Source organism: Callospermophilus lateralis, chromosome 2 (genome assembly GCF_048772815.1).
Source record: "Callospermophilus lateralis isolate mCalLat2 chromosome 2, mCalLat2.hap1, whole genome shotgun sequence".
Lineage (NCBI taxonomy): Eukaryota > Metazoa > Chordata > Mammalia > Rodentia > Sciuridae > Callospermophilus > Callospermophilus lateralis.
The window spans coordinates 115,713,274-115,729,936 of NC_135306.1; the positions used below are offsets into that span (position 1 = coordinate 115,713,274).

Sequence of the window (16,663 nt, forward strand, 5' to 3'; positions counted from 1 at the left end):
GACTAGCACATACAGTATTTGACTTTTTGTGACCGACTTATTTCACTTAGCAGAACGTTCTGAAGATTCATTCCTGTCATAGCGTCTGTCCAAATTTCCTTTCTTTTTAAGAGGGATAATATTCCCCTGTGTGTATATACCACAGTTTGCTTATTTATTCTTCCACTGATGAGCACTGGGGTTGTTTCCACCTTTTAGCTATAGTGAATAATGCTGCTGTGAACATGGTATAAAACCCTGTTTTCATTCTTTGGGGTATTCAGCCTGATGTGGATTCAATCTGATGTGGAAATACTGGATCATATGGTAATTCTATTTTTGAGGAACCACCATACACTCTGCACAGTGGCTTTACACAAGCATTTTATTTCTCCACATACTCCCTAATATTTATTATTTTCTGTTTTGGGCTTTAAAATAACAACAACAAAAAAAACAAATAGTCAATCTAAAGAGTAAGAAATGGTATTTCATTGTAGCTATTTTTTTAAGTAAGAAATTATTTTTTTAGTTATATACAATACCTTTATTTTGTTTATTTATTTTTATGTGGTGCTGAGGATCGAACCCAGAGTCTTGCACATGCCAGGCAAGCGCTCTACCACTGAGCCACAACCCCAGCCGGCCTTTTGTGTGTGTGTGTGTGTGTGTGTGTGTGTGTGTGTGTTTGGTACCAGGGATTGTGAAAAACCAGCCTCTACCTCAGAGCAAACCAATCACAGACTGAAGGTAAAAGGATGGGAGAAAACATATTCACATGGATCTCATAAACAAGCAGGGGTTTCTAGCCTCCTATCCAATAAAGTGAACTTCAAGCTAAAGTTAATCAGAAGGGACAAAGAAGAACATTTCATACTGATTAAGGGAATTATACATCAACAAGAAATAACAATTGTAAATTTTTATGCCCCAAACAATGGAGCATCTATGTACATCCAACAAACCCTTCTCAGTGTTAAGAATCAAATAGACCACAACACAATAATACCAGGTGACTTTAACATACCTCTCTCACCTTCTGGATAGATCCTCCAAACAAAAACTAAATAAAGAAGCTATAGAACTAAAATATGCAATTAATAATTTAGACTTTACAGACATATATAGAATATTTGTCCATCAATGACTGAATACACCTTCTTCTCAGCAGCACATGGAGCCTTCTCTAAAACAGAACATATCTTAGGCCACAAAGCAACTCTTAGCAAATACAAATAAATAGAGATAATACCTTGCATTCTATCAGAACATAATGGAATAAAACTAGAAATCAATGATAAAATAAAAAACAGAAGCTACTCTAACACCCAGAGATGAAATAATATGCTATCGAATGGCAAAGGAATAGCAGAAGAAATCAGGGATGAAATTAAAAAATATTTAGAGGTAAATGAGAATATTAATACAACATCAAAATCTCTAGTAGGCTAAAACTTCCTTTATTCTAAGTTTTTTGCATATGTCTAATGATATTATAATTTATTTCTCAAAATCTTTTATTGTGTGTGTGGTGCAGGGGATTAGAACACAGGGCCTTGTGCATGCAAGGCAAGCACTCTACCAAGTAAGCTATATTCCCAGCCCCTCAATATCTTCTCTCTCATTTTAAACCATTATAGGTGAAGACCCCTTGGATCTATTACAAGAAGACTTCCTGGGCTAGACTCATCTTCTAAAGGATTCTATCTTTGATATGGTGTGATCTTGTTATATTTTATAAAAAATGAATCTCATATTCTATCTTATACAAATTATATTTCTGAAAGTGATAAAATTGGATATATTGTGCCTTCTATCACTTCCAGCAATGTATAAAACTGGGAAACTTAGATTTACTAAAAAAGACACCAATAAAAGCCTTGGAACCACATTAGAAATGGCTGTTTGGGGATTCTAACATGAAATGCAATTCTTAAGTGTCAGGTACACAGCTGTGGAGAAGCCTAATACAAAGGTGCTTAAGATCCTAGGACCTGAAAATCCAGCCCCATTGAGAAGTGACCCTGACAACTCAATAGGTCTCCAGAGAAACGAATATCTTTCCTCAGTAAACAGTTATTTCTCATGAGTCTATGGATGAAGACTGCCAGGCACAAACTACTTCTTCAAAGACATTCTGATCGCTGACCAGACAACTGACTTATATTTAGGTTTACACCTATTTTATGTTTATATTGTGTATCTGAAAATTCCAGGATCTGCATTCTTTTTAGATGTGGTCCTGTTTCTTGTGCTGACTCACTTAAGGCATTCCTCTATGCATTTAAAAAAAAAAGATTACAATTTTTTTCTGCAAGTTCATATTAATCAAAAGATTGTAGGGATTTTTGAGGCCTGTGTTGGGAGAATCTTCCTCCAGTGAGGATTTGTGTTTATTTCTACCAAGCACTGCAGGTCTTACCAACTAGGTAAATGTTAAATTTGTAGCATGTAATCTTTTCAGACACGAAGACAGTATTAATTCAGGATCCAGACCACATGTGGACTGGTCCTTAACCACATATTCTCAAAGACTTTCTTTCCTCCAATCAGAACCAAGGTAAGACAGCTTTTCTCTGCTCTCTGCATTTTCAGGTAAAAAATTTTTTCTAATTCACCCTCAGAGAGAGGGTAATATTATAGTTCCTGGATTTATGAAGTCTCCACTCTAACTCCCCAATCTGAGCCCAAGGATTTGCTCCTGGTCCCTGTATCTCCATCTCCAGACCAGAACTCTAGTTCACCTAGAGTAGGTGATGCTCCCAGTACAACTGATGCCTTCAGCATTTGCTTAGCTCTCTACTTGCATGATTATTCTGCTCTGACTTTAGAGATTTCAAGCTCACAAGTGTATTTATTTTTTGTATAACTTTATTTATTTATTTATGTGGTGCTGAGGATCGAACCCAGGGCCTTGCACGTGTGAGGCAAGCACTCTATCACTGAGCAGTAACACTAGCCCTACAAGTGTTTTTTACAGTATTCCTATTAACATTCCTACACTCTTCATATTAAAATGTTTTCTAAAATTGTTCACCATGTTGCAGAAACAGAAGTCTATAAATTTTCTTCTTGGCCTATCTCACAAATTCAAAACTTCAGTAATTACATATCCCTCCCACTATTAATTTCCCTTCAAAAATTCCCTCTGATCACCTCTTATCCACCTATTTAAAACAAAAAACTGAGAATAGATTTCTTCCTTGCTCTATCTTTAACACCCCAGTATAATTTGTTAATTCCAAGTTCAGAATATCTCTTGAATGTGTCTCTTTCATTCTGGGTACTAAATTTTTGAATTTATCATTTATGTTCTGACTTATTAGTTTCCTTTTTCATGCTTACCTTCCTCAAATTCATACTTCACCCAGCTACAAGCATAACTTATTTAAAATAAGTGGTACATACCTGTAATACCAGCAATTCAGGAGGTTGAGGCAGGAGGATTACAAGTTTGAGGCTAGTCTTAAGAATTTAGCAAGACTCTTAAAAAAAAAAAAAAGGATGGAGGTGGGAGAATGTAGCTCAGTGGTAAAGTGCCCTGGGTTCAAGCCCCAGTACCAAAAATAAATAAAAATTTAACTATGTACTTTGCATAACTAAGTCTTCAATTGAAGACACCTTATCACCATCAAGATAGTGTCTCAGTTATTTGCCATAGCATATAAGGTTCCCCACAACCACCCGCTTGCTCTGCTACAGTAACACCAAATTATGCTGTCTTGTTTTATCTACTATCCTCCTGTCTTCACACTTCCCTCCCGCTTCCTTGGCCACTGTCAGCTTCTTATCCCAGCTCAAAAATCTTCTTTCCTGGGATGGGGTTGTGGCTCAGTGGTAGAATGCTTACAAGGCATTTGTGAGGCACTGGTTCAAACTTCAGCACCACATAAAAAATAGATAAAACAAAGGTATTGTGTCCATCTACAACTAAAAAATATTTTAAATATAATTTTTTAAAATTATTTTTGAAAATTATTTTTAAAAATCTCTTTTCCAGAAAACTTAAGGCAAATTTCTTACTGTCCACTTTATCACAGCAGTATGTGCTTAACCATTTCACTTGTCACTGTAACCATTCATCTGTTGCCTCAATTAACTATAAATTCCTTTAAAAGTCAGAGAAAATTCCCTTTTTATCCACAGTGCCAATTACATGAGATACTTACATCTATGAAATGAATGAATGGTTTTGACTTAAACTTTATCTTTAGAAATTGACTCCTAGCTGGGCACAGTGGTGCACGCCTGTAATTCCGGCGACTCAGAGGATCAAGAGTTCAAAGTCAGCCTCCGCAAAAGGAAGGCACTCAGTGAGACCCTGTCTCTAAATAAAATACATTACCAAAAAAGGAAAGAAATTGACTCTTACTTTCCACTGCCAAAGTTCGGGTCCTTTCTTCTGCCTCTGTCCTCTTCCATCTCTTTCTGTTCTAGCTAATCAACCATCCCAAACATACTAATTGTCACCTAACCTCTTCCTAAAGCACAATTCTCATCATTTCTTGCTTACCCTCAGGAACCCCTTAATACAGATAGTTCCTTCCTCATTTTACTGCTGCTTTAGCAGTTCATAGCAGCCACTGATTTTCCAGACAGAATCAGCTCCATCCTAATAACCAAATCAACTGGCACGTGGGCCAGGAAACGGCCAAACTCTCAAGTTTGCCTCAGCTGCTAGAGATCATTTTTTTTTAAACTTTTATTTATTAAATTCATGACATCGGAATGCATCACAATTCATATTACACATATAGAACACAAATCTTCATATCTCGGATTGTATATTATTCTTTTATTGCTGAGTAATATTCCATTGTGTATAAATGCCACATTTTTTTAATGCATTCATTTATTGAAGGGCATTTACATTGATTCCACAGTTTAGCTATTGTGAATTGTGCTGCTATAAACACTGATGTGGCTGTGTCCCTGCAGTATGCTGTTTTTAAGTCCTTTGGGTATAGACCAAGGAGAGGGATAGCTGAGTCAAATGGTTGTTCCATTCCAAGTTTTCCAAGGAATCTCCATATTGCTTTCCATATTGGCTGCACCAATTTGCAGCCCCACCAGCAATGTATGAGTGTACCTTTTTCCCCACAGCCTCACCAACACTTATTGTTTTGTCTTCATAATAGCTGCCATTCTGACTGCAGTGAGATGGTATCTTAGAATAGTTTTGATTTGCATTTCTCTAATTGCTAGAAATGATGAACATTTTTTCATATATTTGTTGATTCAATACCCTCTTCTGAGAAGTCTCTGTTCATGTCATTGGCCCATTTATTGATTAGGTTATTTGTTTTTCGGTGTTTAGCTTTTGAGTTCTTTATATACCCTAGAGATTAGTGATCTGATATGTAAGGGGTAAAAATTTGCTCCCAAGATGTAGGCTCTCTATTCACCTCACAGATTGTTTCTTTTGCTGAGAAGAAACTTTTTAAGTTTGAGTCCATCTCATTTATTGATTCTTGGTTTTAATTCTTCGGTGAGCAAAACATGCTGGCTCAATATTCTATATTATTAGGAAAAACACTCAAGCTGGCACCCACAAATCATCATGAGCTAGACATTTCTAATTCATACTACTAAATCTTCATATTCTATTCATAACAAACTATTTATACTGATTATTTCTACTTATCACATGTAAGTTTTTTTCCTTATACTACTTTGTGTCTGATTTACTTAACTCCTAAATCCCAGAACAAAACTTAAACAGTTCTGTTTTAGAGTTATGAATGCAACACTTAATTCTAATAAATAAAATTAGGGCCAAGCACAGTAGTGTACACCTGTAGTCCTAGCTTTTTGGGAGGCTGAAGCAGGAGGATCACTTCAGCTCAGGAGTTCAAGACCAGCCTTGGCAAAATAGTGAGATATCAACTTAAAAAAAAAAAAAAAAAAAACACACACAAACAAACAAACAAAAAAGACTAAGCACAGCTAATACATAAAAGAGTAGAATACATTTTTATTATACAACATTTTATTTTTTTAAAAAAAATTTTGTTTTCATGGAATACATTTTCTTATTACCAATTCCCATGGTGGGAAAGTAATTTATTAGTTTTATATTTGTGGACAGATTATTTTAGGACAAGTAAAACACATTGGAGAATTACATCTGTTTGAAATTTGTAATATTCTGATATGTCTACAAAGAAGACTTCTCTAACTTGAGCATCTCTATATTCAGAAGCTTTCCAATCTTTCCTTCCTAGGATACAGAAATCTGTAATTTGAGATTTTAGCATCTCCTATAAAGTTTCCCTAGGACATAAAACCATCAGTAGCTGGTATCAACTGGACAGACAGAGAAGTTTCCAAAAGTAAACACCATCTAATTTTTTGCAAAGTCATGAATTAACAGTCTTTCCCTTTGTTCATTATTTCCAAGACAAATGCAGAAATGATCATATACTGATAATAATAAAGCTAAATTCTCTTTAAGAGACTGACAAAAGCAAAAGCTCATATGTAAAGTTTAGTCATACTGTGAATCTCATGAACTTGAAGACAACCCCATTAACTCACTAGAATGCAGAACTGGGTCTCACAATTTCTTGAACACATTTCCTCTCAAACCTCTTCCTCAACAATTAAATTCTAAAATAACCATGTGATTAGAAGAAGGTTTGCACACCAATGAACTTTCTGTTATTTCCTCCTTATTGTGAGTTGAATGACAGAGCAGAGGCAGAGGCATACAATCAATTCTCAAGTCAAAAAGGTCAAAGCTTCCACAGCATGGCAACAGCTTTGCAGATGCCCACGTCATGATAGTTGAAATAACAAAGCCCAGCAAAGGTTAAAGCTGAGAGTGCCAAAAGGCCTGCCTTGGCAGCTTTCTGTGATGCATCCCCATGAACATAATCAGTGACAACTTGTCCAAGGCCCCTACAGGGGGGGAAAAAAAAATCACACATGAGTGAAGTTGGAATGTTAATCGATAAAAACAGCAGTAACAGAAAAAACCCAGTAGTTTAAAAATGCAATTTCTCTCTGTCCAGCCAGTAACTGTTTGCTTCTTTAGGGGATAGGTAGAATTATTTCCATATCTTTTGTTGAGACAATAAACCAAACTCATGATAATAAAAGTCATAAACCAAAATGAAGAAATAGCAAGATTTTCCTAATATGTCATAAAGATATATTCTTACTCTTTGGAAATCAATTTTCCAGAGTCATTTATACAGAAACAATAAATGAATGCTCCCCTGTTTACAAAGTATAGTTATAGTTTAACTATAGAGCTTTTCATTAATTTGAAAAATATTCAAATTAATATTTGAATAGGAGATCCTATGTGCCAGTACACAAAATGAAAATAATCATTCCTTGCCTTTATGGGATAAATATTCTAACAAAGAAGAAAGAAAAAAAATAAATATATGTGTTAGTATGAAGAAATATATTAGACAATATATATTGTCTACCTCAGTGGTAGAGCACTTGCTTGCTTGTCTGAGATTCTAAGTTCAATCCCTAGCTGCAATAATATTAACTGAAGAAATACATTAGAAAGAATGACTTAAAGAACAGTCCAAATAAACATGACAATGACTGGTATCTCTGAAGGACATATAGGTGGAGCATACAAAAGAACAGTATGGGGGACACAAGGAACAGTATAGCTGGAGCACATAAGGAAAAGATTAGAGGAAATGAGGAAAGATCAAAGGAAGGCAGGGGTAGATTGCTTAGGGCTTTGAAGTCACAGAAATTTAAATTTTATTTGAAATAGGAAACCAGGAGCATGTTTTAAGCAGGGAGGATCCTAAGTAAGGAGTGATCTAATTTTACTATTTTTATAGATAGTAATTTTATTGACATATAATTTACATACCATAAACTTCACCTTTTTATCTATACAATTCAGTGATTTTTATTATAGTCACAGAGTTGTGAACTATCATCACTATTTAATTCCAGAATATTTTTGTCATCCCCAAATAGAAACTTTCTACCATCAGCCATTACCCAACAACTAATTTGCTTCTGTCTCTGGATTTGCCTATTCCTTGTAAATGTTTCATATAAATGAAATCATGTATGTGTTAGTATGAAGAAATATATTAGACAATATATATTGTCTACCTCAATATGTGGCCTTTGAGTCAAACTTTTTTTATTTAGCATTTTTTTCAATGTTTACCCACATTGCAGCATGTATCAGCACCTCATTCCTCTGTATAGCTGAATAATATTCCATTGTATGAGTATGCCATATTTTATTCAGGTATTTATCAGTTGATGAACATTAGGATTGTTCACACTTTTTAGCTATTATAATGTACTATAAACATTCTTATATAAGTTTTCAGGTAGAAACATTTTCAATTCTCTTGGGTATACACTTAAAAGTAGAATTACTGAGTAACATGATTACTAACTTTCTTTGGAACTGCTAAGGTATATCTAAATGTATAACATTTTTACATTCCTAGCAGAAATATATGAGAGTATCAACTTCTCTACATCTTTAGAAACACTTGTAATTGTCCATTTTCTTTTCCACAGCCATCCTGAGTAGGTGTTTGGTAGTTTTATCATTGTGGGGTTTTTAAATTTGCATTTCTGTAATGACAAATAATATTATCTAATTTTTCATGTGTTTATTGACCATTTATATCCTCTTTGGAAAAATTTGATTTAACTTTAAAAAGGTCACTTTGATTATTGTGTGCGAATGGAAAGCAGGAAGAGATAAAAACAAAAGCAGAAAGTAACTGAAGTGACTTAAGCAAGATTGTTGGTTTAAAGAGACTCTGACCAAGGAGGTGATGTTAAGTCACAATTCAGGCTACATTTTGAAGAGAGAACTAATGGAAACTAAAGGGTTAGACAACCTGTTATTTAAACTCCTTTATACGTTTCATTAACTTAGCAAGTCTTAAAAGTTATACAAAAATAAACAGAAAATGGATATGCACTCATTCAACAAGTATTTACAATATGCTATGTGTCAGCTACTATTTTAAGTATAAAAGATACAAGAGCAAATAAAAATAATTTTAAAAATGCATTTTTTTAAGGCAAGAGTAAACTATAGTATCTAGGGATGAACATTTGAGGGATAAAACTATGACAAAATTCAAGGAAGTAATTATTATAAAAATCAGGATAATGATTCCAGAGGGAGAAGGAATACTGAGCAGTTATGATTGAGATGAAATACAACGCAGAGGCTACTTGAATAGGTAGCAAAGTTCTATTTTTGATCTGGGTGCTATTACCCTTATAATTCATTAAACTATAGATCTAATTTTTGTGATTTTTCTGAATGTGTACTTTCATTATGGTGTTAAGGGTGGGAAATGGCAAATATACAAATTAATAAACAGTTGATATCACATATTAAAAGGTTATAAGTACTATTGATAAAAATAAAACAGAAAGATAAGGAATATCAGAAAAGATAAGAAACATTACACTTCTGAGGAATTAGTTTGGGAAGGATTTGTTGAAAGAGTGACATTTAAGATGTGAAGGAGATGATGGAACAAGCCAAGTATGTAACTACCAAACTTTCAGATAGAACATTAAGAGTAAAGCTAGGGGCTGGGGATGTGGCTCAAGCGGTAGCGTGCTCACTTGGCACGTGTGCGGCCCGAGTTCGATCCTCAGCACCACATACAAACAAAGATGTTGTGTACGCTGATAACTAAAAAATAAATATTAAAATCCCCCCTCTCTCTCTCCTCCCCTCTCTCTTTAAAAAAAAAAAAAAAAAAAGAGTAAAGCTAGGGTCATGGCTCAGTGGCAGAGTGATTGCCTATCATGTGTGAGGCATTAGGTTCAATCCTCAGCACTGCATAAAAATAAATTAAATAAATAGATAAATAGATAGATAAAATACAAGGTATGTGTCCATCTACAACTTAAAGAAAAAAAAAAAAAGAGTAAAGCCCTGAAGCCTAAAGTGTCCCCTGTGTTTGAGAAATATCAAGGAATAATCTAGTATAGATAAAAAAAAAAAAAGAACAGCTGGAGATGAGGGAAGCAGAGGGCCAGATCATGTAAAGTCTGAGGGCAGAATCTATTTGTTTACTTATTTTTATTAGAGACAGGTCTTGCCAAGTATGGTGGTGCACACCTGTAATAGTAGCTACTTGGAAAGCTGAGGCAGGAGAAAGTCCCAAGTTTGAGGCTAGCAAGACCCGGTCTCAAAATTAAAAAGTCAAAAGCGGCTGGAAATGTAGGTCACTTCTAAGAGTGCCCCTGGGTTCAATCCCAGTACCACAAAAAGAGAGGAGATGGAGAGAGACACTGTGTTGCTATGTTGCCCAGGCTGATCTTGAACTCAATATTCTCCTGTCATCTGGATGTGGTGGCACATGCCTGTAATCCCAGAAACTCAAGAGGCTGAAGGAGGAGGATCACAAGTTTGAGGCCAGTATTTAAGCATGGCCCTAAGCAACTTAGTGAGACCCTGTCTCAAAATAAAAATAAAAAGGGCTGGAGATGTGCCTGCAGCTCAGTGGTTAAGTGCCCCTAGATTCAATCTCTATATATTTTTTTGTTTGTTTGTTTGTTTTAAGAAAGAGTGAGAAAGAGAGGGAGAGAGAGACAGAATTTTTTAACATTTATTTTTTTTTTTTAGTACTTGGCGGACACAACATCTTTGTTTGTACGTGGTGCTGAGGATCGAACCCGGGCCGCACGCATGCCAGGCGAGCGCGCTACCACTTGAACCACATCCCCAGTCCTCAATCTCTATTTAAATTAGAAAAAAAAAATCTCCTGTCAGCCTCCCCAATAATAGTTCTGACTATAGGCATATGCCACCATGTCCTAGGTCATGTACAGTCTGTAGAGCACTGAAAAATTCTTTTAGTTTGAGTAAGATTAGAAGATAAAAAAGGGTTTGATAAGGGGAATGTCTTTTCCGAATTTAATATTTTAACAGGATCACTGGATATGTTGTGTTGGGAACAGATAGTAAAGGAAAAAGTTAGGAGATTAGTAGTGGAATTAAGGATGAGATCAGGTTTGACTTGAACAAATAGAAGCAAAATGGAAATGTTGTCAATTAAGATAGGTAAGGGTACAGGAGGACCAGATTTGGAAAATACAGGAACTCAATTTTATTTATATTCAAAAGTCTGTTTAGATATGAAAATGAAAACATCAAATAGGCAATGAATATATGCATCTGGATATATAGTTTTCTACAAGTCTTAAATATCTCAATCAACTTCTCCCTCATATACAATACAAAACTCACAAGCCAAGCAAACTGAGCAGACAACATAATACTGAAGAGACTGTTATACTTGCCAATGACTATGAAGAGTGAGGACTGCAGCCAAGGAGTAGTCCATTGCAGAGCAAGGATTCAAATATGCAGCTGGAAGCAGGCCCAGGAGCAAAACACTGACAACCCTCTCACTAGTCCAGTGAAGAGATGCAGCCTTGGAACCAGCTGTAAAAACAGACCAAATTCCACAGAGTTAAGAGAAGAGGGCTGGGGTTATGGCTCAGCGTTAGAGCGCTAACCTAGCACGTGTGAGGCCCTGGGTTCGATCATCAGCACCACATAAAAATAAATAAACAAAATAAAGGTATTGTGTACAACTAAAAGATAGATATTAAAAAAAAAAAAAAAAAAGAGAAGAGATACACAACTCTCATGTTCAACATTTAGCACATAATAACCTAAAATAACAGAACAGCAAACAGTATACATGCAACATTTAACTGAGCAAAAAGAGATTAAGATATAAAAACAGGTCACTGAGAGAAGGAACATTCCTTTGTTGAAGTCTTTTAGTACTAGGGTGTCTCATGCCTATATGTATTAATTAGAAGACAAACATACTTTGCTTATTAGCAAGAAGGCACAATTAAGCCAACCCTGGACTTCAGTGAAATAGGTACCTTATGAATGTAAGTTAGCAACATCTGATGAATTACTTGTTTTTTTAGACCTTCTAACCTTTGCAAGTAATGTAGTATTATCCTCTGAAAATAAAGTTAAATCTACCAACTCAAAGCAAAGCAAAGGTCTGAGGTCAATTTCAGAGATCATGGTCCTTCTTCTGACCTGGACTTACAAATAAGTCCAAAACAAATGAAACACAAAAACTCTTATTAGGGGCTGGGGATGTGGCTCAAGCAGTAGCGTGCTCGCCTGCCATGCGCGGGGCACTGGGTTCAATCCTCAGCACCACATAAAAATAACTCTTATTAAAGTAAAAAACAGTAGGGACTTTAAATATCTCTTTGAAAGAGTATCTTTTTTGGTTACAGACCCCTTTGGAAATCTAATAAAAGGATGGAGGAGTTTCTTCCCAGAAAAATGTACATAAATACATATTTATGTATACAACTTCAGAGACTTTTCTTCAGCCCTGTGTATTCCAGAACCACTCTGCTAAATCCAACCATACTAAGCAAAGGAATCCACAAACAAAAAGTTTTCAAAGCTGGGTATGGTGATATATGCCTATCATCCAATGACGTGAGAGACTGAGACAGGAGGCTCACAAGTTTGAGGCCAGTCTGGGCAATTTAGCAAGAACATGTGTCAAACTGAAATAAAAAGAGCTGGGGATATAGTTCAGTGGTATAGCAAGCCTGGGTTCAATCACCAATAATAGGAAGAAGAAGCATAAAAACTATTCTCACTTAGGCTCTCATAACTAATGAGTGAAGTCTTTATTTAAAACACTGTTCCCAGTAGCTTAGGAGACTGAAGCAGGAGGACTGCACGTTCAAAGCCTGTCTCAGAACCTAATGAAGTCCTAAAGCAATTCTGCGAGATCATCTCAAAATAAAATATAAAAAAGGGCCAGGGATGTGGCTCAGTGGGTTAAGCACCACTGGGTTCAGTCACTGGTTACTAACTGCCACTCCCCAAAATCCAATCACTGATCTCTCCAGACTTTAAAAATAAAAATATAGTTGGGTCATTATTTACTTCCTCATTTTTTTTTTTTGGGGGGGGGATAGGTACTGGGGATCAAACCCAAAGACCCTACACCAGTAAGCTATAACCACAGTCCTTTTTATTTCAAGACAAGTTGCTTAGGGCCTCACTAAGTTTCTGAGGCTGACCTCCAACTTGCAATCCTCCTGCCTCAGCCTCTTGAGTTGCTTACAGGTGTTCACCACCACATCCAGTTCATCTTCAGATTTTCTAAGACTAATCTGAATAATACTAAATAGCATTCCTCTAAGAAATGCCATATGGTTTTAAAGTAACCTAAAAAAAATAATAATCCCAGCTATAAATATACATTACAGTGCACGGACGTGACTTTTTAAATTCTCTCAATTATCTACATCTGGCTCCTCTCCATTAGCTAAATATACACAAGTGATTAAACTGTACTGAGCAGAATCTTCCTAGGCGTTATTTTCTTTTTAAAGAAATTTTTAAAAAATTTTAAAGACCTAATTAGGCCAGAAGGTTCTCTCTGAGTATAAATGGTATTATTCAACTATGCTGTCACTGTCTGCTTAAAATTAGGTCTTCATTTGATACAGGTGGACAGTAGAGTCCCCCTAATAGACCTCAAGCCCTACCAAAGACATGATAATGAACCCAGGTTAGAGCCAAGAAAACAGCAGTGATGGAAAAACATACAATGGCGGTTTGGTGACAGGTGAATGTGCTGTGTTCCAGTCCATCCTGGGGTAGGTCGGTCCTGGAGAAATGCTGCTGAGATGTGAGCAGGTCTGACCAATGGGGTTCGAAGGAACACAGCTGAGGAAAGAAACATTACAGGGACCATAAGCACCTCTTCTTTAACAGAACTGACAGACTTTCTAAGTGATCATAATAAACAAACTACTTAACCCTAAACAGGAGATAATATCTCATCTACAAAATGAAGATAGTGTTGATTTCACAGGGTTAACTATGAACTCAATCAGGTAATCATCAAAAGACTGAAGACTCAATGAAACACTTATGTAAAAGGACCTCATTTTTATCTACTTAAAAAGGTAGCTTCTTCTCTATTCTCATCTATTTATCCAATATTTACTAAAATCAAGACTATGCTTGGTTCTGGAGCAAGACAGATAAAAGACAAAGTCTCTGCTCTTGAAGAATTCAGTCCAGTCTGAAAAGTTCACATATTAACTTCTTCCATTTCAAGACCAATGTCTCTACTTAATACTCTTGAACCATTTCTATCCCTGTTTGACCCTATCTCTTGGTTGAAAAATAGACCTAATTCACCCAGCTGCACCACTTTTTACCTCTGACATAATAATCAGCTTAATTAAATGGGGTCTCTAAGCCTCAATTTCCTCATTTGTTAAAGAATAATAGTACTTACTTCACAATAATGTTAAAAAATTGATAATATATATAAGGGATTTAGCACAGTTTTCATAAAGTTGAAGACACACAAGAATTCCTTATTATTTTATCTCCTGTATCTTTAATTTCTCCTTCCATTTGGCTATCTTCCCTTAATGTAATATACTTAACCCTTACTTTAATCCCATGTCATTTAAGAAATGCCCGCACACACTTTCCCAGCTCTTTCTTTCTTTTCTTTCCATCTTAACTCAGGGAGATGACACTGTGCCCAGACTTCTACCACAGTGTCTCCCTGACTTGTATCTGAGTCTACTATATCTTCCATCAGAGCCATGTACTATATTGTTACCAAAATGATAAGTGTAAATTGAAAATCTGTCAAACATTTCTTTTTTTTTTTTTAATTTTTTTTAAGAGAGAGAGAAATTTTTAATATTTATTTTTCAGTTCTCGGGGGACACAACATCTTTGTTTGTATGTGGTGCTGAGGATCAAACCTGGGCCGCACGCATGCCAGGTGAGCGTGCTATCGATGAGCCACATCCCCAGCCCCTGTCAAACATTTCAATGGCAACCCTTTAGGAGTTGGAGGACAGCCTGGACAAAATATGAAGATTCTGTCTCAAAAAAAAGAAAAAAAGAAAGAAAAAGTCAGGCACAGTGGTGCATGCCAGCAGCCTGGGAGGTTGAGACAGAAGAATTGTAAGCTCAAGGCTAGTCTCATCAATTTATCAAAGCCCTAAGCAATTTAATGAAACCCTGATTCAAAATAAAAAGGAATGGGGATGTGCTCAATGGTAAAGCACCCTGGGTTTGATCCCCAGTACAAAAAACAAAAACCAAACCAAAACAAACAAACAAACAAAAAGCTACACTTCAATAAGGTAAGGCACACAATCTTATATTAAGATCAGTTCTTGGACTGGGGTTGTGGTTGAGTGGTAGAGTGCTCGCCTAGCACTTGTGAGGCACTGGGTTTGATCCTTAGCACTATGTAAAAATAAAGGTATTTGTCCATGTACAAATAAAAAATATATTTTAAAAAAAGTTGGATTCTTTTATGATTCAGTTTCACTTCACATTTCGAAACTCATTTCTCACCTTGACCTTCATGTTCTCACACTATTCTATTTGTTTTCTCTCATACCATGCAGATTTTATGCCTTCAACATTGTTTTTGCTCATTTCAGCAGATCCTTATTTCCTTACTTTCTTCATCCTCAAGACTCAAATCAGGCATACCTCTTTAGGAGCCAAGTACTGGCCAAATAACACTGTTATACTGTGTGCATGCATAAATATATAATAAAAAAGCCTCAAATTATGTATAAAAATAATGCACCAATTTTTTAAAAGTGGATTAAAAAAATCTTAGATCTTTAAGAAAAAAAAAAAGAAGAAGAAGAAAGAAAAGAAAGTAAGAAAGAGAGGAGGGGTGGTACACGCCTATAATCCCAGCAAATCAAGAGCCTGAGGCAGGAGAATCTCAAATTCCAGGTCAGCCGCCACAACTTAGTGAGACCAAGTCTCAAAATAAAAAGCCAAAAGGGCTGGGGATGTAGCTCATTAGTAAAGAACCCCTGGGTTCAATCCCTAGTAGTAAAAACAAAAACAAACAAAAAACAAGACAGGGTAATCCTTCCAAACTACAGCTAAAAATATTCTTTCTCTGAACTCACAACAATTTACGTACACAACAAGTTTTTCCTATATGTTAGATTATTGTTATCAACATTTTCCCTAAAAAATGAAAGTTCTTCGAGGGCAGGCGTTACGTCTTATTCAAACTGTATCCAGCCTTACTTCAGCACTGGTAGAACATAAATGCCCAGTTACAAGATTATCGAACTGATCCCCTACATCCACACTTAAAACACAACTCGTTAGGAGAAACCTGAGAAACCACGCATTGGGACTCTTTCTCCTGGTGCAATGTAAGAAAAAACAAAGAGTTCCTATGTGGAATATCCTCGGGAACACCGTAACTTCCAGAGGAACTTTCTTCCAAATTACCCCATCACCACTTAAGCCTTAAGCAGGTGTGATACGCGCTCAGGTGAACATTTGGGCCCTCAGGCCACAGTGGTCACTGCGGTGATTCGCACAGACTCCTAAGGCGCAGCAGAGAGGGAAGACCTTCTACTCAAGATGTCTCCCCACAGGTCAGAAGAGTCTTCACTCCCATCCCCTTCCCCGGTTGGAGGCTGCGCTAAACAACTCTACCTGACAGGACCCCTCACCTCGGCCTCCTTGAGAACCGCAGAGGGCACCGAGCCTCAAGAGAACCGCCATCTCGCTTTTGAGGGCTCAAGGTCGTCCATCAACCCGGAAGCAGTTAGGCGACAACTCCCACCCCACAACGACCACAGGAAATGCAGAGAAAAACGCTAGGTGAACCGGAAG

The 16,663-nt window shown here is 36.4% G+C and overlaps 1 protein-coding gene across 2 annotated transcripts; it reads right to left on the minus strand.

Annotated features, from left to right (window-relative positions):
• Positions 1-5,933: 5,933 nt before the first annotated feature.
• Sdhd (succinate dehydrogenase complex subunit D) lies at positions 5,934-16,610 on the minus strand. Of its 2 annotated transcripts, XM_076846403.1 has the most exons (4): positions 16,501-16,610; positions 13,574-13,693; positions 11,263-11,407; positions 5,934-6,879 (listed from the first exon to the last, which is right to left on the minus strand). In XM_076846403.1, the coding sequence occupies exons 1-4, from the start codon at positions 16,550-16,552 to the stop codon at positions 6,714-6,716; spliced, it is 483 nt and encodes a 160-aa protein (XP_076702518.1). In that variant the 5' UTR covers positions 16,553-16,610; the 3' UTR covers positions 5,934-6,713. The 2 variants fall into 2 exon arrangements, with proteins under 2 accessions (XP_076702518.1, XP_076702519.1); XM_076846404.1 differs by lacking the exon at positions 11,263-11,407.
• Between the last annotated feature and the right edge of the window lie 53 nt (positions 16,611-16,663).